The 23,918-nt window shown below is 35.7% G+C and overlaps 1 protein-coding gene and 1 long non-coding RNA gene across 6 annotated transcripts; one reads left to right on the forward strand and one right to left on the reverse strand.

Moving 5' to 3' along the window:
* Positions 1-222: 222 nt before the first annotated feature.
* Positions 223-23,168, forward strand: LOC114273421 (serine/threonine-protein kinase BLUS1). 5 transcript variants are annotated; one of them, XM_028215204.2, is made up of 22 exons: positions 228-582; positions 665-962; positions 1,891-2,145; positions 3,768-3,892; positions 4,079-4,123; positions 4,223-4,304; positions 4,394-4,462; positions 4,564-4,734; positions 4,847-4,912; positions 5,960-6,028; positions 6,137-6,268; positions 6,349-6,416; positions 7,904-8,146; positions 11,756-11,868; positions 12,063-12,157; positions 12,243-12,284; positions 19,552-19,677; positions 19,757-19,805; positions 19,879-19,940; positions 22,460-22,521; positions 22,632-22,683; positions 22,802-23,168. In XM_028215204.2, the coding sequence occupies exons 2-22, from the start codon at positions 804-806 to the stop codon at positions 22,805-22,807; spliced, it is 2,091 nt and encodes a 696-aa protein (XP_028071005.2). In that variant the 5' UTR covers positions 228-582; positions 665-803; the 3' UTR covers positions 22,808-23,168. The 5 variants fall into 5 exon arrangements, with proteins under 5 accessions (XP_082766581.1, XP_028071005.2, XP_082766582.1 ...); XM_082910455.1 differs by having other exon boundaries at positions 223-962; XM_082910456.1 differs by lacking the exon at positions 19,552-19,677.
* Positions 6,669-7,487, reverse strand: LOC114273422 (uncharacterized). Its single transcript, XR_003633096.2, has 2 exons — positions 7,230-7,487; positions 6,669-6,866 (listed from the first exon to the last, which is right to left on the reverse strand). It is a non-coding gene; the product is annotated as an uncharacterized LOC114273422 (long non-coding RNA).
* Positions 23,169-23,918: the final 750 nt, after the last annotated feature.

The following is a 23,918-nucleotide window of genomic DNA, read 5'->3' on the forward strand; positions in this document are numbered from 1 at the left end:
TTTTTTTAAATTTTTTTTTGAAAAAAAATATAAATAAATAATATGATCTAAAAAGCAAAAAAATTAAAAAACTGATTTTTAACCGTTTGGGAAAAATAGGTTATTTTGTAAATATTGAAATCACATGGGTATTTTTGCATTTTCATCAAATTCGAATTTTTTTTTTATTTTTTATATTTTTTTAATATCATTTTTCTTATTATATTTGCATAGGGAAGCAGACTGGCAGGCAGGCAGTAACTGAAATGAAAATTTTCACACGGGTGGCGGGATTCCTGCATTCTAACGTCTCCTATTCAGCGCCGATCCGATAGGCCCGTTCTCTCTCCTCCCTCACGGGAAAGCAGAGAGAGAACAATCTCATCATCATCATCATCATCATCAAGGCCCTCCTCACCTTTCCTTTCTTTTCACACCTCTCCATCTCTCTTAACACCTTTTCTCTCACATACACATACACATACACATACACATACATATCTATCTTTATACTCTAATTATTTATAGAATCTCTCAATGTGATTGCTTCTTTCCCAAATACTGCTTCCACATACTCTACCCATGGATCCATATTCAATTTCTGTTAGTCCCTTTTGCCTTCAATTGAATCGCAATTTTTTTTAAAATTTGATCGATGTATTGTATGTGTGTGTGTTTGTTGCAGAGAAAATTGTTCATGATTCGGATCTGCAGATCGCTTGCGAGCTGCATTCTCATGTTGTTCGACGTACAATAGCGAAGGCGGTTTGAATAATATACGAAGGAGGAGGCGAAGAAGAAGAAGCTTGGAGTGATATATAATAATGGAAAAGAGGAAGTATCCGATTGGACCCGAGCATTATACGCTGTATGAGGAGGTAGGGCAAGGTGTGAGTGCTTCGGTTCATCGTGCCATTTGTACTCCTCTCAACGAGATTGTCGCCATCAAAATTCTCGATTTTGAACGCGATAATTGTGATCTGGTATGGCATTTGTACATACATCATCAAATGTATGTGCCTATATCATATATGTATGTATATGTGTACATGTACTTTGTCCTCTGCTTTTACCTGGAAACTTGAATTAGAAGTATTTTATATAACTTTAGTTCTTAGTGATAAGCTACTGCTCACTGGATTATCAATAATTTTGGAAATTGAAAATCTCAGTTCAACTAAGCAACAACCCAAAAATGAAAATCTAAAGGTTAAAAATTTCAATTTTGTTTATCTTTTCTCACACTTTCCAATCAACTTGTACTTTTCTCTGTTCTTGGACTCAATCTTACGTTGAATATTAGAGACAGATTATGTTCACAACTGAATAATGCCCCGCAATCCTTGAGGTCCCAGGTTCCACTCTCCCTAGGGCTGGCCAGCTACTTGGGCGACATTACTTATGGTTGATAGGACGAAACTTCCAAGTCTAGGCGAACTGTACCCAGTATCAAGAGTGTGGGTTCGAATCTCGCTTATGTATGAGTCCACGACTTCTTGCTACATGATTGAGCTACATGATTGAGTGAGTCTACTATGTAGTACCACTAAGTGTGACCTCTGCGCCTCGGCTCCTTAGGGTCTAGCCTCAGAGGTCACCTTTTTGTGGTTAGGCCCAATAACTGCCTCGTTTGCAAATTGGCTATTTTAGTTGACTTTTTGATTTTTTACAAAAATATGTGCAGAAAGTAGAGAGAGTGATGTGACAACTTGTACTGACTTTTTACCTAAAAACCAAGCTTGGAAATTAAAAATCCCAACTCTTGTGATCATGATTTTAATTTCCTCTTATATGACTTTTAGGTTCCTTATCTGCTTGTGCCCTTAATATTAGTTGTTTTAGTAGTGAGCTTTGCCTATTGTTAATTTGTTCCATGGCATGTTTTCAACTAAAGTTGCCATTTCTTTGTAGAATAACATATCTCGTGAAGCACAGACCATGGTCCTGGTTGACCACCCAAATGTTCTTAAATCACACTGCTCGTTTGTTAGTGATCATAATCTGTGGGTCATTATGCCGTTCATGGCTGGGGGTTCTTGTCTCCACATATTGAAGGCTGCATATCCAGATGGGTTTGAGGAGGTTGTTATTGCAACAGTATTGCGTGAGGTATTGAAGGGCTTGGAGTATCTTCATCATCATGGACATATTCATCGGGATGTCAAGGTGAGTAGTTCGATTTTAATTTTGATTCAATTGTACTGTTGTTGGTTCCCAGGCTATTTGCTCTTCTCAATTTATTATGTTCAATCGCCTTATTGTGTGTGAATGGCATGCATAGTTGAACAAATATTCAATACATGCATGTCTTAATTTTTCTGTCTTAAAAAAAAAAAAAATTTGGGAACTCCTGAACTTTTTTAACATGATCCAAAGAATTGGATTGTAGCATTTGAAAGTACTGAATTTCAACTCTTGAAAGCTATGGTCGGTGTTGCAAAGTCTCTACAGGTAACTTTTGATTAATGTATAGTTTTATAAGAAATTCACTCTTTTTGAATTTGAACTCTTAAAAACTATGGCCAGTGTTGCAAAGTCTCCATGGGTGACTTTTGTTTAATGTTTAGTTTCAAAAGAAATTCACTCTTTTTGAATTTCAACTCTCAAAAGCTATGGTCAGTGTCATAAAGTCTCCATAAATGACTGGTCTAGTTTTGTTTAATGTTTAGTTTCCTAAGAAATTCACTCTTGTTTCACATAGTTTCACCCTCATCTTACAATTAGTGTAATGCATAACTAGATTCTTAACTGTCTCTAGTAAAAGTTAACAGAGGATTACATACTTACGTAAGTTACGTTAAAGCAACACAAATGCAAATATTGTTGCTGGATATTGTGCTAATATGTTTCTGTAAGTTTAACTGTTGGATTCTTGGAGGAGGCATTCCCGTGTTTTTCACTGAGCTTGTTTTACACATAAAAACTAAACAGAAAACCAAATGAAAATTCCCCACTGAGCTTTCAGATCTACTCTAGTCATTTTTGGTGGGTACCTTGTCCCTTTTTAGAGCATGGAAAGAAGAAAAGCTAATTAGAATTGGCTTCCTATAATTGGCAAAGTATCAACCCTCAGTACCTTTCATGCTTAGATTCTCTTTTTTTTTTTTTTTATTTTAATTTACACCAAGTTTTAGACCAACTCAGAGGATTTCAAAATTACTAAATTGATTTAGATTAATCATGCTCTCTCTTACTTGAGGTCCTATGATAAACTAACAGCTTTAGCTATAGATAAGCTAATCCAAACTGGCCTAGAAAAGGCAAACAACATAATTTCCAAGTGGTTTCTGCAAAGTCCCTGATACCTTATTAGCCCTGATTAGAAAGGCAACACTGATCTACTTATAATTCTACATGAAGTCTGTGAAGCCTGAGTTAGATGCTTAGCAGGATAAGCATAGGTTACACCTTTGAACTTCTTACGCGCGCGCACACACACAACACACACACCCCCCCCCCCCACCCCCCCCCCCCCCCCCAAAAAAAAAAAAAAAAAAAAAAATAATAATAATAATAGAAGGAAGCAGGGAAAAAAAAATCTTTGAGATAGGGGAGGAGATCAATGTGAAGTGAAAAGAACTGATTGTGAGATATTTTGGATCAGTTTGACAGACTAGTTAAGAAGAGACTAAAATTTCAAAAGCATGCATGGATATGACAAGATATATGTTTATTGAAATTACAGATTTTTCTTCTTCTTAGGGTCGTATGGTTAAAGCTCGTTGTTATCACATAAAGAACATGTTGTATTTTGTATCCACCTGTTAAATATCTTTCACTTCTAACAGGCTGGAAATATTCTCATTGATGCACGTGGCGCAATTAAGCTCGGAGATTTTGGTGTATCTGCTTGCTTGTTTAATTCAGGGGATAGGCAACGGACAAGGAATACATTTGTGGGGACACCGTGCTGGTATGCCTTTTGTACCAGTGTGTCACGAATAATTATTTTCTTAAAAATCTTCAGTAATAGCACAGCCTTTATAGGCAAACCAGATGGATCCAATATTACATTATTTACATCTCAATATAGTGTACTTCTTTCTTGTTTCTGTATGTAGTATATTCTTTGATTAGTGGATGATTATTTGTTTTGCAGGATGGCACCCGAGGTTATGGAGCAATTACATGGTTATGACTTCAAGTCTGTTTATATGTTTCTTGCAAGTGTTCCTTCTTGTTTTTTTTTTTTTTTTTTAATTACATATTGTGAAGTGTTCTTATTTCGATAATATTCCTACAGGGCTGATATCTGGTCTTTTGGCATTACTGCTTTAGAGCTTGCCCATGGCCATGCTCCTTTTTCAAAGTATCCTCCAATGAAGGTGCATACATTATGTGAAGTCACATGCTTTTATCTGCATCTGTGATGGAAGTAGCATCTTATATTTCAATGCTAATTCACAATTGTCAGGTATTGCTTATGACCTTGCAAAATGCTCCACCTGGCCTTGATTATGAGAGAGACAAGAAGTTTTCCAAGGTATGTGCCTATAAAAGCTGCTTTTATTTTAAGCTTGGTTGTGATTGTGGCATTTGATTTTTTTCTTCCCCTTTCTCTTTGTGCATTTTCTTCGTCCTTAGTCCTTTAAGCAGATGACTGCTAGTTGCTTGGTAAAAGATCCTTCAAAACGGCCTTCTGCAAAGAAGTTGTTAAAGCATTCATTTTTCAAGCAAGCTAGATCAAATGATTACATATTGCGAACACTTTTGGAGGGGCTACCTGCTCTTGGTGATCGTCTTAAGGCCTTGAAGGTTAATACATTACTTGATTTATTTTTTGAGGAGATGAATTGGCATACTGATGTGAAAATGTGATATTCCAATCTGGGTTCTTCTTTAATGAGTGTGCAATTATTATCTACAGAGAAAAGAAGAAGATATGCTTGCACAAAAGAAAATACCAGATGGGCAAATGGAGGAAATGTCACAGGTTTAAATTTTTGGATCCATTGCAAAGATGAGTATATGTTGATAGTTTGTTCTATTTGGTAGCAACATATTATAGTATGAATCTTATTATCTCTTATTTGGATTGGTAGTTTGGTATAAAAATTTTGGTCACTAGATTTTTTGATTGCTTCTTTCCCAATTTCCTCCCAGATTTAAATTGTGCATGTGCACTCTAATATTCTTCTAGTCCAATTTGTGAATGTGAACTGTCAGTCATGATCATTTTACATTTACCAAATAGCACGGGCAATTAATGATTATGCAGTCAAGGGGTTCCTTAAACATCTTTCACAGTTTTTGGGTATTGTTACATCGTTGAATTGGCTCATGCCCTTGTTGACACTGTTGATTTTCTTGTTAAGGACACCTTGTCAAAAGATGTCCTCTTGTTGGATTATATCCTTATAGTGTGAGCATGCTGGCCCAGGCAAGCTTACGACACATTAAAATACAGATACTACACGAACAGACCCTACTTGATTGGGTATAAAGAACAAATAAAAAATAAATGAGGTTGCAGCCCTAATTCTGAAATTTATGGTTATGGATTGACCCACAACCATGAGTGTATTGTTAACACAATAGTAGAATTGCGACAGTAATTTTGGCTGTTTGTTTCAAATGTGTACAACTTTGTATGACTCTGCTCTCATGAGTATCGTCATCACATTTGTGTCTTTGTTTCCTGTTGTGGTCCTTTTTCTTCTTCCTCGATGATAACTTGCTTACTCTCCCATCCTGTTATGTCATCACTGCTTCTGCATGTTGTAACTTCTTTCATAATAGTGCTCTCCTAAATATTGTACATTATTTTATTTTATCTATACCTAATGCAGCCTATTTTTCTTCTGTCTGAATGATAATTAGCATACTGATTTGACAAAAATTTTCTTCTGTCATATTGTTTCTACCTGCTGTGGTCGTCAATTCCTTTCAATACTATTTTTAAGTAAATTTTTTTGTAAAAATAGAATCTTTCTATGCAATCACTAGCTTGTTTTAATTTGCATTTTTGTGAATTGTGTAGAATGAATATAAACGAGGGATTAGTGGTTGGAACTTCAACCTTGAAGACGTGAAGGCTCAGGCTTCCTTGGTAGGATAACTAGCTATTTGTTCTGATCAGGTTTTCCTTTCTGAACTCATTAAATTGTTGTAAATTAGGTTTATTAATCAATATATGTATATGTTTTCATTCGGCTAGATCCAGGATGAGGACACTCCATTTGAACAAGATCAAGGAAGAAGATCAATTACTTCTTCTGGCCTTGACGTTGAAAAGAAACTTCAGTATCAGCTGTCTTTTGTGAGCCACTCTCCACAAGTTTCCGATGTGGTATGTTATCATTTTTTGTATGATTGTCTTTAGTGAGATGTAGATCTTTTTGCAGTTCTTAATGTCATAATACTTCACAGGAAGATAATGATTCGACGCAGAATCAACCACCTCCTCTATTAGCCGACTCAACCGTGACTAGTAACTTGTATGTTTTCTTGTGTAAATTTTTCACACCTTTTCCTCTCATATTTGTCTGCTGTTATATGTTCTATTTACACCTGACAAATACGGATACGACACCGTACGTCGATATAATAATTTTTTTAAAAAATAAAATAAAATACGGTGGGGTACAGCATTTTTTTTTTAATTTATAGTTAAACAAATTAAAGTTGAATAACATAATTAAAAAGAGAAATTACAAAAAAAAAAGAAAAAAGAAAAAAGAAAAAAGAAGTAAATCATACGAGCTGTTTTGATGTCATTATTGTGTCTACTACAGTCTACAACAGTATAAAAAAAAAAAAAAAACCCCCCCAAAGTTAAATAACATGGGTCATTTTACATTGCCTCCTCTATATATATATATATTTTAAGATGATTACAGAGAACCCCAGATATCTCTGTTCATTTGTCTTCTTTGTTCATTTGTTTGCTGCAAAGAAAGACAAATGAAAGAAAAAAAAAAAGGTAAATAATTTAACTTCAATCTAAAAAAAAAGAAAAAACAGATCTGAGATCATTTGTTTGCTGCAAAGAAAGAAGAAAAAAATCTGGAAAAAAATGAAAGAAAGAAGAAGAAGAATTGAAGAAAAACAAAGGCAAAAAAAAGATATCTTTGTTCTTTGTTTGCTGCCAATAAACAGTACAAAAATTTGGAAAATAAAAAGATGAAAAAAGAGGAAGAAGAATCGATCGTTTGCTGCGAAGAAACAGCACAAAAATCTGGACAAAAAAATGAAAGAAAGAGTAAGAAGAATCAAAGAAGAAGACGGGGAAGAATCGAAGATGAACTTACCTCTTCAATCGCACCTTCGAAGGAGAGAAGCAATCAGGAGCACCTTCGATTGAACCTTTCAATCGCACCTTCGAAGTGTTCTTCAGACTCTCTTGGGAGTATTTCTAGAAGGAGATAATCGAATAGACATAGAACCCTAATTCTAATTGGTTCTTCAATCGAACCCTATTTCTGGACTCAGTCTTGGAGAATTTCTTGAAGGAGATACTGGAAAGAGATGATCGAATGATATAAAACCCTAATTATATTTGGTTTCATGTTTTATTTGTTACAAAAGAACCCCCAATTTTTATAAGTTTTTAAAATAGACACAAAAAATTGCTCCGGTACCCTTTAATTTGTAGAAAATCTCATTTTTTACTCCGGAGTATCCAAAATCGTACCCATGGCGTACCCATCACTGTATGGATCGTATAAAACATACCCGGTGCATTTTTGGCGTACTCGGTATGCATGCAGCCGTACCGGTACGCGTATTTGCACCCGGTAAGTACTCGGTACTTGTACGGCAATATTTTTTGAGTACCCGTACTTCATACACATAGTTTGCTTATTATGAGTTCTATGATTTGAAGAGTGGTGCATTTGCTAAGACCAATTTCAATGTTGTTCATTTACTGTGCTTGTTTGGCACTCTGTCGAAACTAAATTTACAAATTTGTTTTTATTTCCAGAACTAAGTATGAGAAATCTGACAATGATGCAAGCACTGCTAGTTCAACCCTTGAAAACCAAGTTTCACAAACTTCTTCTCCCTGTTTTGGCGATACTATTGAAAATAATTCGGCTGGGAGACCTGGTTTGGACGTCAGTGGAAGAATCTTTGATGGCATGGCCATGCAAGCTCATCAGAGGGGAGGTGCATCTGGCAGTTTCATTTTTCCAGATGCTTGTTTTCTTCCTAGTAAAGGAGAGAGGTACAATATTTAGCATAGATAAGCTTTTGGACGTGTTCTGTTTTTGGGTAGTGGGTGCTGTCTTTTTTATCATATTGTTTGGGAGCACCGTACATTACATGCACTCTTAAATTTCTTTGGGAATTTATATTTTTATGAAGATCTTACCTTTTTGCATACCTGTAAGTTCTGCGATGTGCTTCTGATGATTTAGTGCATAAGTTTCTACCTTCAAACTTAATGTTGAGCATGGTATGATGGAGCTTTCTACCACCATGATAGTGGAATGGCTCAGTTTATTTCCCATTGGCATTGCAAGCTAGAATCCTTTCTTAAAAATGGGTAACAATGAAATATAAATTTCAAACATGCAAACCATGACATAAAAAGGACAAGGAAAGAAATTTCAACACGTTTTGCATTAGAACATATAACATCGAATTCCTACCAAGGCATAGTGGTTGAAACACTAAGATAACCAAGTGGACTTACTTTGTTCTACGAAGGCCAATGGATAGGCTTTATTTTCTTTTGAAATTTAGCAACCTTGGATTTGTTGAAATCCAGAAACTCTCCTAGGGTCTAAGTACATCCAAAATGGTGTTAGGTTTACTTTGATCAGATGATATGGACAACTATTGTTAGTGAAAAGTAGCAAATTGGAAGGACAAAAAAAAAAAAAAAAAGATATCAAATCTTAAAGTGGCTTATGAAGGAAGCATATGAAAGGGGGTGCTGGTTGAGAAATATTGGACTACAAGGGGGAGTTGATCATAGATATGGTTGGAATCCTTCATGTGTGAAATGTAGAAAAGAATGAGACAGGGCTGTGAAGTGTAATTGAAGCATATTGAGTTTCAGTCCGAAAACAGTTAGAGGGTACAATTCTGGCGTTATGCTTGGTGTGGGAATGTTTCTCTCAACCTATTTCCCAGGACCTATTTAGTCTAGCATTCTACCTTTCCTTGATACTGATGGTCTGTTGATGTTAATATGTATGATGGAGGGGTGACCTGGAATTTCTGTTCATTAGAGGTGTGCAAGATTGTGTGTTGGAGTCTTTAGATACTCTCTTTGATTTGTTGTATCAGATAACCAATTTGGTTGGCAGGGAGGATCGCATGAGGTGGGTGGTACTAAGGAACTTCTGTTTTGGTTTAGAGATCATACTAGTTGTGTGGACAGGTGCATCCTCTTTTATTTGGAAAGTTGTTTGGGGTTTAAAGCCCCTTCCATGCTTTGCTTATTTTTCATGGATGCTGCATGGGAGCAGATGGTGATGATGGATAATTTGACAAGAGGGCTAACTGGTCTTGCATGTGTAAGAGAGCAGAGGGAACATTAAACCATCTTTGGTTGCATAGTTGTGTGGATAGGGGCTACCACATTTCATTGGAAAGGTATATGTGGTTTAAAGTGCCTTCCATGCTTTGCTTACTCTTCCTGGATGCTGCATGGAATCAGTAGTGATGTGGATAATTTGGTAGGAGGGCTAAATTTCTTCCCCCCTGGTCTTCCATGTGTAAGAAAGACGATGAAGCATTAAACCATCTTCTGTCGCGTAGTCTTGTAGCAAGCTATTTGTGGTGTTTGCTTCTGTCTCTTGTAGGGCTCACTGCATGTCTGCTCAGTGCTTATGGTGTTCGGTCGTTCTCAAGAGGGGTTGCTTAAATGGGAGAGATAAAAATGCATGACCAACTTTTCTTGTTTGCCTTTGGTGTATTTGGAGGGTAACAAATACTTGTCTCAGGACATATAAAACTCTACTTGCCTTGCTTGTAAGTTGTAGATGGAGTTTGGTTTACAAGGGCGAGATGACAACCAACAGACCTCCATTTTCTTCAACCTATTTGGAAAAAATATTCAACTTCACCGTACCTCTCTTTATTTCCACCTTTCTCTCTCTCCTCTTTCTATATTTTAATTTAAGTCTATGTTTATGTGGGATGAATTTTAAAAGTATATTCCATTTCCAAACACCCCTAAGCAGAACCTTATGACTATTTTCTTTTGGCTTTTGTATGAAGGGTTTCCTCTCTTACTGTCTTCGTTGATTTTTGAAAGATTTGAGTAGAAGCATGGTTGTTAGAATTTTATGATTCACGACTCGATTCGTACGATTCAATACTAATTTAAAAGAAAACGATTCGATTCATGCAGTTAAATCTTAAACCGAGCCCATCTTACGATTTAATTGCGATTCACTATGATGCATTGCGCTTTACTACGATTCATTGTGATTTAATTATAATGATGTCGTTTTCGCAAAATAAAAAAAGAGATGAATTAGTTATATTTGTATACATGGTTCTATATGTGTATATACATAATTTAGTTATATTTATATTTTTATCATTTCAAACACTATATGTATTTTTATATGTATATACACACATAAAATCAAATCTTATGCTAAATAAAGTGAATTTTATGATTCACAATTCGATACAATTCATGCTATACTATTTTACTAAAACGATTCACGATTCGATTTGCGATTTGACAACAACGAGGGGAAGTAGTGTTTAAGCTTTGAAGCTTTAAGCATTGGTTTTTTCTTTTGCTTGCATGTGTGCAGTCCCAGTCTTGTATACTCCACATATACTTGCCATGGTTTCTGATTTGAAATCACAACGCTCGTGTTCCCTTTTTATTCCTGAAAGATAATCTGATGCACTTAGATTCCCATTCTCAGGCCTCTATACTGAAATGCAAATTATACATGACATGACATGGGTGCCAAGGTTTCCATTGATATGCAATTTCACTGAAACGATTCTAATGTGGTTCGTGGAACCATTTTGTTGATTGTGGGGGCTAAGTTCACTGTGGTTTGGGGCTGAAGTACTTTACCTCCTTCGGTTCAAATATAGGTAGACCTTTTGTCCTTTGGTTTTGGATTGATTTTCCCTAAACCTAATCTGTCCAATAGGAAACTATCCTGGTGGCGTGCATGCAAATGTTGTTCAAAATGTCTTCTAGTTTGTCCAGTTCTTTTGGATGTCATGCCAAGACTAATTGGTTGCAGTTTTTCTGGGAGTTTGTTTGCACATTGTCTTCAACTACTAATATTTACATCTGACTATTCCAGAGCAAGGAAAATGATATTTAGGTGTTGATTTGGCAGTTAGTTCTGCCAAGTAATGTTGGAGGCCAGATTTTTGGGATATCATGTACTAAAAAATGAGTACATATCTAATGTAGCCTGTAGGCCAGTGACCTAGTAGTAGTTGGTTAGAGAAGACTCTATAGCATGTGTGAAGACCATAGTACCATAGGTTTCATCTCATCCCATTTCTGCTTACCATGTGTGAGTTGCCTAGAATCAACACATCATTATCGGGAATATCAACATTGAGTTTTGAATCTATTAGTACTCGAATTAAACCAGTTTTCAACCTTCTATTTTCTATATATACATAATTATTTAGATCTCTGGTATTGTATTTAAATTCCTATGTCACGATTCTACTGAAATGCTATCCATTTATTCAACTAGCGGAAACCACCTTCTTTAATTATTGGTATTTGTTTTAAACTGCAATTAAGAAATTTCACTTCTTACCATGTGAATTATGTCATTGCATTTCAATCTATTGCAATTTCTAGTGAATTATGTCAAATTTTCAGTGATAAATTGCAAAATCAGCTCCAAAACATCTCAAGTAGCAATGGAACTCCTGTTCCACAGGCTGTAGATGATGCACATCCCGAAATCCTCTCTAGAGCTTCTAGAACCTCAGGCAAGTAAACATTGCTAGTTTCAAATTCTGAGTTTCTAGGGAACTTATATTTATATAGAAACTTAGATTAACTTCGTTGGGTTGTTGTATGTCACCTTAGCTCTATTTTGGTGTCACAGACATTCTCTGCCTTTACGTATAATTAAAATTCTTTCTTCTTCTTTTTCTCTCTATTTGTTTTTTCTTTTTCCCAGCAAACAGTGAAGACCTTGATGAGAAAGCGAAAGGTTCAGTTGTTCAACAAAGGGGGCGCTTCAAAGTAACATCTGAGAGTGTTGACTTAGATAAGGTCACATTTTACTTTCTGCAGTGCTGTACCTGATGATCCTGAGATACTCCTGTTTAGAAGATAACATTTGGTAATTTCTTTATAGGTAGCCCCATCTCCTTTGATGCAAAAGAGTCACAGCATGCAGGTTTGTACTTTTCAAGTCAACTCAATCATGTAAAGTATTAGCTAAATTTAAGTGTAAATTTCATAGATACTCTTCATTGGTGCTTTTCAAGTTAACAAAATCATGTAAAGTAAAAATTAAAATTAAAGGTAAGGTACATTGTATTTGAAAATATCAATTGGCTCTCCTCTAAAAAAGCAATGCCCAATTGGTACACATTAATGTATGTTTGGAAGGGAAAAGATTGGGTACACACTTAACCTTCAGCTAAAATTTATGACCTCTTATTTTTTACTCTTCAAAAACTATTTAATAAGATAACACAGTTTTAATATTAGAACTCTAATTCTAATACAACCAATCAAATTAATTTCATTTGGTCTTTCTTTCTTCCCCCTTTATCATAATCCCACCACACCAGTAACACCACCATGATGTACCATCATCACCTTTGCAAATCAACATATAGATATGTCCTTTACAAATCACAGTTGAGCTCTTTAGCAATGGCCAAATTAAAATTATGTTTTCATGGGAACAAACAGAGTGTGAAGAGAGAAGATTAATATGTTGGCCCTGGTGGTTTGGTTTGGCATGCATGGTAGGCATGGTGTGTGGAGCGGGTATGGGGTATAGTGGTTGGAGGACATCAGTGACAGTGGCATCATGTTGGGTAGAAGTTTGTTCATATGGCCACATAGTTTGGTCATATTCAACGGAGACCAATAGAGGCAGTAGTGAAAAAATGCGATGCAGTGACGGTAGATGGAAGGTTTAGGGGACCCGGTAGGTCTAGATTAACGTTGGCTAGCGTTGTAAATAGAAATATAAATACACTTAATTTGACTAACGAAAAGGCCTTTGATAGAGCCGCGTGGAGAAGAAGGATTCATGTAGCCGATCCCATTTGATGGGACTTAAGACTTGGTTTTGGTTTGGTTTGGTTTTAATGAGACTAGTTGGATTGTGTTCTAATTTTAGGTTTCTTGGTGTTACTTGTTTCCCACCAATTAGAATAGTTGAATTGTTTCTTAATTTTAGATTTCTTGGTGTTTAAGAATACTTGGTCTCCAAGGTTTAGATTATCATAAATAGCTATGTAAGGAAACAATATTGCTATTACAAGGCATCTCCAAGGTTTAGATTATTAGACATGGACCTACACAGCTATTTATACTAATCTAAACCTTGGAGACTCTTGCTATGTAAGCCTTAACGCTTCACTGAATCTATCCTGGCCTTCTTTCCTATACAGACGTATACAATCTCTCTAATTCAAAAAGGGGGATTTTGCGTATATATAAGGCTCCAAAAAACCAAAGTAGTGCTTCATAAACGAGGTGGCATCTCAAGTAGCGTTCACAGAGACCCACGTAGACACGGGCCTACAAAACTATTTATAATAATCTAAACCTTGGAGACTCTTGCTAAGTAAGCCTTTAGACATGGTCTTGCACGCTCCCTACATAACTTTTTATAACAATCTAAACCTTGGAGACCAAATATTCTCGGACACCAAGAAATCTAAAACTAGGAAATAATCCAACTAGTCTAATTCTTGGAAAACAATTAACCTACAAATCAGGAAAACAAAATAGATCGAAATTAAGAAACCTAATTCTATATAATAAATCAAAAATTTTTAAACTACAAATATAAAAAATCTTAAAATCTTATCCTACATCATGATGGGTTTGGTGGCAATCCTGTGGCAGGGTTTCCGTCAAGGGTAGGATCTTGTTTGCTAAGTGGTAGTGCCACCTTAGTGGTTCTGTTTTGCATGGGAGTGACCGAGTTGCTTAATTCATACACATTAAGGTTGGCTGAGTTGATTGGGCTAGAAAATCTTGATGGGAAGTTGACTTTAACAAGTTTTAATAAAGGCACAATGGGTATTTGTGAAAATATTACATCAACTATTCATGACAAATGGCTATAATTGACAAAAAGGGGATCCTATTGCTCGAAAATCAAAATGATGGGAGCCAAGTGATATTTTCCAATTATGAAAGTGCTGTCATTGTAATTTAAACTAAAATTAATCTTATGCTTGCATGTGTCCTACTAGAAAACACCTAAATATAATCTCTTTCTCTTGCTCTAACCAAATGCATTCAACAAATTGCATTTATTGTCTTTCCCATGATCAAGCCATTTACTGAAAATGATTGTTTCAATCTTTCTACTTCTCATTGATCTTGTTTATCATCCCACCTTCATAATTTTATCTCACTAGTCCACACTCTAGCCTAGCTATTTAAACTCTCTAGATTACAAAGAGTCTCTCAAAATTCTTCCAACGAATTTAAAAAAATAAAACAAGGTTAAATTAACTGTATATGACCTGCTTTTGTCCCTATTTGCTCACTTTGTTGTTACTATTCCTATTTGCATCTAAATCATATTAGATGTTAAAATCCACCTACTCTCCACCTACTTCACCCACTTAAACCTACTCCACTAAACCTAACCCACTACACCACTACCACCTCACCTACTCCACTAAACCTAACCCACTACACCACTACCACCTCCACTTCACCTACTCCTTACCTACTACACACTCACCCTCTTCTATATATAGGAATCATGAATCAATATAAATCAATCAATAATACATACAATTTATTCTCTCTCTATTTCTCTTTATACATTAAATTTTACATGGTATCAGAGCAAGGTTAAGAACTTAGTATTTCTCGCTTCACTGGCGGGCGGCAACCTCGCCTTGGCCGCCCGCCGGACCTCAACCTATTCCGCTTATTTTCTACACATACCTTGACTTCTTCAACATTTTCTTACACCCCTCCTCCGCTATGTCGGCGGCGGCACCCGCATCATCGTCTAGCCTCTATCGCCGTTCACCTCGCCTCTCACATATCCGTGGTTGTACTCTTACTCGTCGTCGTCGTTGGCGTTTCTGGCGCTGCTTTTTTGCTCGTCACTGCTGTTTTTTTCCCGATTTGCTCTCTCTCTCTTAGCCATGGATTTGGGTGTGGGGTGTAGAGCTGTGGCTCTGTTGTTGGTAGCCATGTTTGCTGGCTTGAAGGTTTCAATGGCAGCAGTGTACAAGGTTGGGGACTCCGCTGGTTGAACCATCATTGGGAATATTGATTACAAGGCCTGGGCTGCTTCCAAGATGTTTCATGTTGGAGATGTCATCATTTTCGAATACAATTTTCAATGTCACGTGTTGCAAGTGCCCCACAAAGAATACCAAGCCTGCAGAAGTGTAAGACAGTAACATGCATCTTCACATACAGCTTGGGTAATGTGTAACTATCAAAAGCACAAGCTTCTTGGACATCCCTCTCTCTCATCTTTTCCCACTTTCAAACCCACTTTAATCATATCTCTCCTTTCTCTTAATTTATTTCATCCACGTTCTTTCACCCTTTTCTTTTATTTTAATATATATATATATATATTTTATTATAATATATTTTCCCTATCCCTTGTTAGTAAGCATCACCCGTTTTCCATTCTCTTATTATTATTTATTTTATATTCCACCAAAAAAAAAAAAAAATCTGCTGTTTTTCTTATCACCCATCCACAAATATTTTTCTCTATTTTCTTTATCCATTATTTTCTTTTATTTTATTTTTCTTATTAAACAAAACAACACCACAAAATAACACCAACAACATTCCACAACCTTGTCATTTTATTCATATTAGGGGATCAACCCCGATCACACTTTTACATCAAAAAAAAAAAAAAAAAAAAAAAAAAACCCACACAAACAAAAACAAAACTACCACACCCACAGTGGGATTTTTCTTCTCTACTCAGCCGCCGGTCTTTTCTTCTTGCCTCCGTCCTGGGTGGTCCTTGCCGGTGTTGCCTCCGTGCTTCCTAGACCACCAAGCAAGTTGCCTCCTCCCTGCTCCTCCACTACAGCATACGGTGGACCTCCAAATCGGAACATCACGGTGGCCTTCCGCTTCAGCTCCTTATTTTCCGCCTTTAGCACACTTAACTCTGCTCGCGCATCCTTATACATGCGTTGGAGCAGAGCCAGTTGGGCGTTTAACTGCTGCACCTCATTTGTCCTACTCTGCAGCCGGTTCGACAAATTTGTAACCGCAGTCATGGTTTCCACACATGACTTCAATGTATACTGATTGGCCTCCACATCCGACTGCACTGCCATTCTTTGCTCCACCGACCGCATCGGAAAGTTCAACGGAGCAAAACCAGAGGTGTTTGGTTGAGGTTCACGGGCCTCCGCACCAGTTATCTCTCTTGTTGACTCGTTGAGGTCGGGAAAGAGAGTGAGTAGACCACGGGATGAAGAGGCCATATTCTGGGTAGCTGAACGGGAAGAAGAGGCCATGTTTTTTGGGTTGCTGAGTGTTTCAGCGAAATAGCAATTTCAGACTGATAATGTTCGGAAGGGGAGTGTTTCAAGATTTGCAGCTCTTAGAGGCAATCTCTCAGAAAAACGAATATCTCTCTCAGAAAATGAAGAGTTTTTCAGAAGTTTTTTCCCAGGTTTTTTTTTTCTTCGCTTCTGCCTCAAGCACAGCCTCCGCATTGGTTTATATCGACACTGATGACGCGGCCGACACGCCACTCTGTCGCTCACGTGCCTCGCCGCGTCTCCGGCTCACCTTTTGATGGCTCGACACTTTCTGTCGGGCACGACTTTTGATGAAGTGGGCGCGCCTTTTGAGGGCGCAACTTTTGATGGCACGTCTTTTTATGGATTGGGCACGCATTTTGATGGCACGTCTTTTTATGGATTGGGCACGCCTTTTGATGGCACGCCTTTTTAAAAGATTGGGCACACCTTTTGAGGGTGCGACTTTTTTAGGGGTCCGACAAGACTCTGTAAACTGTCCCGACATTGATTCCGGTTAGCTCCTTCATGGGTCCGACAAGACTCTGTAAACTGTCTCGACATTGATTCCGGTTAGCTCCTTTATGGGTCCGACAAGACTCTGTAAACTGTCCCGACATTAATTCCGGTTAGCTCCTTTATGGGTCCGACAAGACTCTGTAAACTGTCCCGACATTGATTCCGGTTAGCTCCTTTAAGGGTCCGACAAGACTCTGTAAACTGTCCCGACATTGATTCCGGTTAGCTCCTTTATGGGTCCGACAAGACTCTGTAAACTGTCCCGACATAGATTCCGGTTAGTTTCTACAAGGGTCCGACAAGACTCTGTAAACTGTCCCGACATAGATTCCGGTTAGTTTCTACAAGGGTCCGACAAGACTCTGTAAACTGTCCCGACATTGATTCCGGTTAGTTTCTACAAGGGTCCAGCAAGACTCCGTAAACTGTCACAACAACTGTCACCACATTGTCTGCTACAACGGTCCGACATGACCCCATAAACTGTCTGCTACAACGGTCCGACATGACCCCATAAACTGTCTTCTACATCGGTCTGACACCACCATACAGTGTCCTCTACCACGTTATGACACCCCCATACAGTGTCATCTACAACGTTATGACACCACCATACAGTGTCCTCTACAACGTTATGACACCACCATACAGTGTCTTCACCAATGGTCTGACACGACCATACAGTGTCACCTATCCTCTTTTATTTTTATGTATTTTTTTGTTTTGTTACTCTCTCCAAACTCAAGTTGGTTAGTTCCTATCCCCCTTGAGTTTGCGGGGGGCTGTTAAAATCCACCTACTCTCCACCTACTTCACCCACTTAAACCTACTCCACTAAACCTAACCCACTACACCACTACCACCTCACCTACTCCACTAAACCTAACCCACTACACCACTACCACCTCCACTTCACCTACTCCTTACCTACTACACACTCACCCTCTTCTATATATAGGAATCATGAATCAATATAAATCAATCAATAATACATACAATTTATTCTCTCTCTATTTCTCTTTATACATTAAATTTTACATTAGACACATGTACATGTGTCTGACCGTGGGTGTGCATAAGCATGTGAACATTATTTTTTACATTAGAAATCCAGACAGGATTCAAAAAGGTGGGAAATGAGGGACATGTAAGAAACCAAATTTATGATCTTTTTTATGTTTCATGCATGTACCTCAGCCAATGTTTATAAATTGGACTTTATTTAAGAAACACCCAACGTAATCCTTTTCCTCCTTTTGATTTTTGTAATTTGTACACTTAGATCTTTTGGTGTATAGATGTTGTGAAATTTTCAAACTTTTTTTAATTTCTTTCTATTGATATTCCACATGAAGGTAGTTTTGTGGTTACTTGCATGTTTTCAGGGACCTCAGGACCTGTTTCTGGATTTAAAATTTAAGTACTTTACTTTTAATGATAGTATGCTTGTTAGTATCTTATATTATTTCATAAGTTTATTCATACCTAAGAAGCATGGACACTTCTACGGAGGAAACATGTCGTGTCCGACACTTGAGGCACTCTTTGGACACTCCTAAAAGTGTGTCCGACACTTCTTCAGTGTGTTTTGATTAAAAAATCAAATTCATAACATCGGATACGTCAGCGACACTTCGCGGACACTTCAGTGACACTTCTTGAGCCCTCCAAATACATTCTATATGATGAATCCCTTTATTATAACAATGTTCTCCATTCTTCATTACACAACTTATGCATTCTAAATATATGCTTAGAAACATTTATAAGATGAATACATTTTGTGTAATATAATGTTATATAATTGTTTTACATTGTTTAGAATATAGTTGCTATGTAAATGATATCTTGATGTTTAATTTATGAAATGTCTAGCTTTTTAAGGTAAAAAATGTGTTGTATTACATTTTTTTTTAATATTATTTTTGAATAAATTATTCATATATATGACATATAATAATTTATAAAAATACAAAACTTTATTGTGTTCCATGTGTTGGCATGTCGATGTTGTGTCGCGTGTCATGTCGCGTGTCTGTCTTTGTGTTTGTGCCTGTGCTACTTAGATTCATACACATGTATTTCAGTATCAAACCCAAATGTTTTTACCAGATTAGTTTTGTTCAATTGTTTTCAGATGTTACAATAAAAATTTGGCTCTTATTTATATTGGGCCTATTTTATTTCTTTAAAATTTGTTATAAGTATTTTCATTTTCATTTTTAATTTTTTTTTCTTCTCCGTTTAGTGATTTAAGAGTAATCTGGTGGTTGTAGTAGACTCTTGCACTGTTAGTTATTAAGCGTTGATTGAAATTTGGAGTTCAACTTAATCTAATGACTAGATGCACTTAATACTGAACCAATAATTGAATTGAGTTATATTTTATAGAGTAATCTTATGGGGATGTTATGGGTTGTGTAGGTGATTACCCAATATCCCTTCATTTCTCTTCCATCACCAACATCTGATCCTACACCACCAAATAGTCTTGGTCGCTCCCTTTTTCCGACATTGCTGTCTGTTTTGCAGACAAATATTATTCAAAGGGTATGAGTTAGCTATATGTGTTTGATCTCTTTGCCTTTATTTTTGTAAAATTTTTCATTTGTCATGTTGTTCTCAACAGGAGAGTATTCTAAGCTTAATGAAGCAAGTCTCTACTGGTGACTCTACAGGTGTGAGAAAATCAATTCTTCTTAATTTTCATTTATTTTATTCAAATATGTTGGTCTTACTTGCTGTGTTCAGGCAACCATGTAGTTGATGGAGGAAGTATGCTACTTAATACAACTGTTGTGGAGAAATCATTGGTATGTAATGGCACAAGGTTCCATTGGATGGCTTGAATTCCATTTATATAATTGATCTTGCAATTTAAAAAGTTTGTGCTTTGTGTTAATTGAATAACACTGAATATCCGTTTAAAAATACAATACACCCTCTAGTAATTAATAATTGTGGGGCCTAAAAAGTTATTTTTAATAAAACTATTAATATTAGGTTTCTCTATAATTTTCAATGAAGAAAAAATTTGCTTGTAATTATATTAGTTTGAATACAATAACAGGATATCCATGCATATTTTTTGGGTAGTAAAATATTTTTCTAAAAATAAATAATCGTAGTGATACTTATTTGTACAAAAGCTTTTAACCCCTTCTTTTGTAACCAGCAAATTAATATTACTAATAATTTCTATAGAATACAGATGTCTATTCATTTGTATTGTAATAATTAATAATATAAGAGGATATTTCAAAACTATATTAATTATTATCTAACAAAATTATTAATTATGCACCAAGGAATGAAGTTAGTTTCTCAAAAGACTCTTAACTAATAGAGACTGTTATGTTATAGAATATTAATTGTATAAGAGTCTCAATTATACATGGACTTGTGGCCAATGCTATAATTTTTCTTTTCTTTTCTAATTTATATGCATTTATCATTACATGTTGCATGCATGAGACTGTTATTCAATACATCTCTTATATATTTGTAAACTAGGTTACGTCAAGTGGTTAAAAAAACTAAATTCAAATGGCCACTAAAATATAGCACTGCAATCAAGTCTTCCAAGAATGTTACATGGGTTCAAGAGATAAATAAATTAAAATTAAAAAAGAAGCACAAATGGTGTCATAGTAAACTGTCAAACCCATACTATAATAGGACATTGCTCAATGTCGTGAAAGCTTGGGTTGACAAGCAGGATAAATGTGGGTTTGGAATCCAAGGGCTAAAACTTTATGCCCAAAGTTTTGCCGAAAAAATAAAACAGAGTTTGAGCCTATATGCAATTAGATGAATCAAAGGGAAAATCACTAGCTATAGTGGTATTCTTTATGTGAGTGTGAGTGAGTGAGTGGATAATTTGAAAGATATGCCTAATATTTCATAACTAACAAGATGAAGGATCAAAATGATATTTGTAATGAAGGCTCAGGAGTCAGGAGGATGATGTTTCTTTATTATTATTTTTTGCTTAAATTATTCAAACACTTGAATATGTCTTTCCTGACAAAGAAACAATAATGAAAGTTTTTAAAATACATAAACCAACTTTATCAAAAGACACTAATACTGAAATGATTTACATTTTGGAATCTGCATTATGAAATATGGTATACTTTTGTTCCAAAACAGTGAATTTAGTTATTTAAAGCAATCTTAAAGTTTTTTTTTTTTTTTTAGTAGAAAAAAATAAAATGTAAAAAAGTATGGCCAGTTTAATGGGGATTGGATCAGGAGGGGTAGATTGGAACAAACCTAACCTTTTGCACTATTTGCACTAAGTGGCCAAGTTTGAACCACTGCCCCCCCTAAAATAAATCAAATGTAATAAATTAAAATCCTGAGAGTGGAGTTTTGATGGGATAAATTTAAGAAAATGGACTGTAATCGTACTAGAATTATGTTTTTGCCTGATTAATTTGAATAATAAAAGAGTACATTTTGTTGGATGCCTAACAGTAAAGAAAAATTGCTCTCATGCTTAGATATACTTAAATTTTAGTACATGTGGAATACCATGGTCATTTTCGTATTTATCATGAAGGAATGATTTGTGTAGCAGGTAACATTGGTATACAGATATGGTTCTCATGAACAAGGTTGATCATGTTATTTTTGAAGTTGAACTTGTTGCTTCGTCTAATGAGTATTTTGGGTCACTTGTGGTCATTGGCTTTAGGAAACGCCCATAATTTAACATTTAGGTTGTGTTTGGATCTTTGATTTGTGGGGGAAAAGTAAAGGAAAGGGAAACTGATTTTCCACCCTTTTTCTAAGCCGGGAAATGAGAATAACATGAACAGATATTTGTCAAAACATCACTATTTTTTTTAGTTTGAGCTTCTCCAATGGTATGACGAAAGGCTTGTTCTCAAAACAATAGCATGGAACTCAAATTTGAGCTCTCCAATGGCTATCTTAACCTTGTTCTATCATTGCTAAATTTTGTGCAAATTTGCTGTGAGGTTTAGCTATAGCTAAAATTTGACAACCCCTAGGTTCCGTCTGGATAGATGCGGATTTCAAATCATGAGATTTGACCTTAATCATTGAAGGACAATAACTCAAATTTAGATATGATAGTTTACTTGTGAATTTCAAGATTGAGTTAGCTTTATCACGATGGATTTGAAATAATTATATAAAACTAGTTATTTGAAATTATGCTAAGAATTCTCTTTTTAGCTACAAGGATCCTACTATAATATATATATATATATATCTTCTTTCTCAACTTATCTTCTTTCATTGTTTTTTTGATTTGAAATACATAAGGTAGTTTGTTTTGTGTATGTTTGTTGTTTGGTTGCAGCTAGAGGCGGCTCACGATAGGGAGAAGGAACTACTTCAGGAAATAACTGATTTGCAATGGAGGTTTTTATAATCATAAACACACAGCATTATACATCACAATGTCATAAAAAAATCTTGTAACTTTTGAACATTGTTTTTCTTTTAAAATTTTATTTTAATTTTTTATGCAGGTTAATATGTGCCCAAGAGGAGCTTCAGAAATATAAAACTGACAATGCTCATGTTGATTTCTTACGCTATTCTTGTTTCATATAAATTATGACATATTTGTTTTGTTTTTTGTTTTTTGGTTTTTTAATTTTTGTTGAACAGATTATAAACTATTATATCTCTGTTTCAGGTATGATCTTATTCCCTAACTGACATGAGACAGATGAAGAAAAATATAGTCAATTCCACTACACTGACTAAAAAGGAAAAAATAAAAGAAAAGAAAACAGTAAGGTGATTTCAATGACCAACATACTTTATTAAACATTTAGCGGTTCAGTATGTTGCGTAGGAATGTTTCAAGCTTGCTGCATAGCTCCAATACGTGCAAACCCTTGGTAAAATTATTCTTGTACATGATTTTATTATTATGTTCTCACTTTGCTTGTACTATATTATCATTAGACCTTTTGTATTTAGTATTCTGTCAAGTATATAGCAAGGACCTGTTTCGTTTAGTTTGTAAATAGATAAGTATATATTTTCTTTTTCTTTCATGATTCGCCCTAGTATTCATTTTAATATATTCCAACATTTTATGTGTTTGACTTTAATGCTATTGAAGGCGACTATAATGTTTTGTATATAAGTTCTCAGAACTATGGGAGTACCTTGCAGTCAATTTCTCATACTATTATGTTAGGATATGAGTTAAAAGATAAAGATGTGTTTCTAGATATTCAAGACACTTGGCAATCTGAGATCAATTTGGGCTTTTGATCATTTTTTTTCACCATCTAGCTTTTTGATTTGATGTCGTCGACCTGGGTTAGCAGTGGCCGACCTGGGTTAGCAGTGGCGGTTGTGGGGTTGGCTTGAAATAATTTAGCATTCCACTTTCAGCTAAAAATCATTCATAGCAACATATTCTGGAAAAAAAGATTGAGAGTTCTAAATTAAGAAGTCTAATAGCTCTAATTAGTGTGTGTCTCACGTGATGTGATACTTTGACCTTGATTTTTTTTTTTTTTTCACATCATTAGTGCTCTTTTAGAGTTCCTAAATTAGAGAGATATATCATTTTTGTCCTATACTGCTAATGATTAGAATGGAGAAAACTATATTTCATTCTGCCTATAAATAGAAACCTTCACTTAACTAAGCCTATGTTTGGGAAGAAAAAGCCCAGGCTTTTTTGGCTAAAATAGCCACAAAAAACAAAATAGGCTATTTTAGCCACAAAAAACAAAACATCAAATCCAATCCATAATCATTACAATCCTCTCTCACAAAAAAAGTCAAAAAAG

Source organism: Camellia sinensis, chromosome 15 (assembly GCF_055761805.1).
Source record: "Camellia sinensis isolate YWXY chromosome 15, ASM5576180v1, whole genome shotgun sequence".
Classification (NCBI taxonomy): domain Eukaryota; kingdom Viridiplantae; phylum Streptophyta; class Magnoliopsida; order Ericales; family Theaceae; genus Camellia; species Camellia sinensis.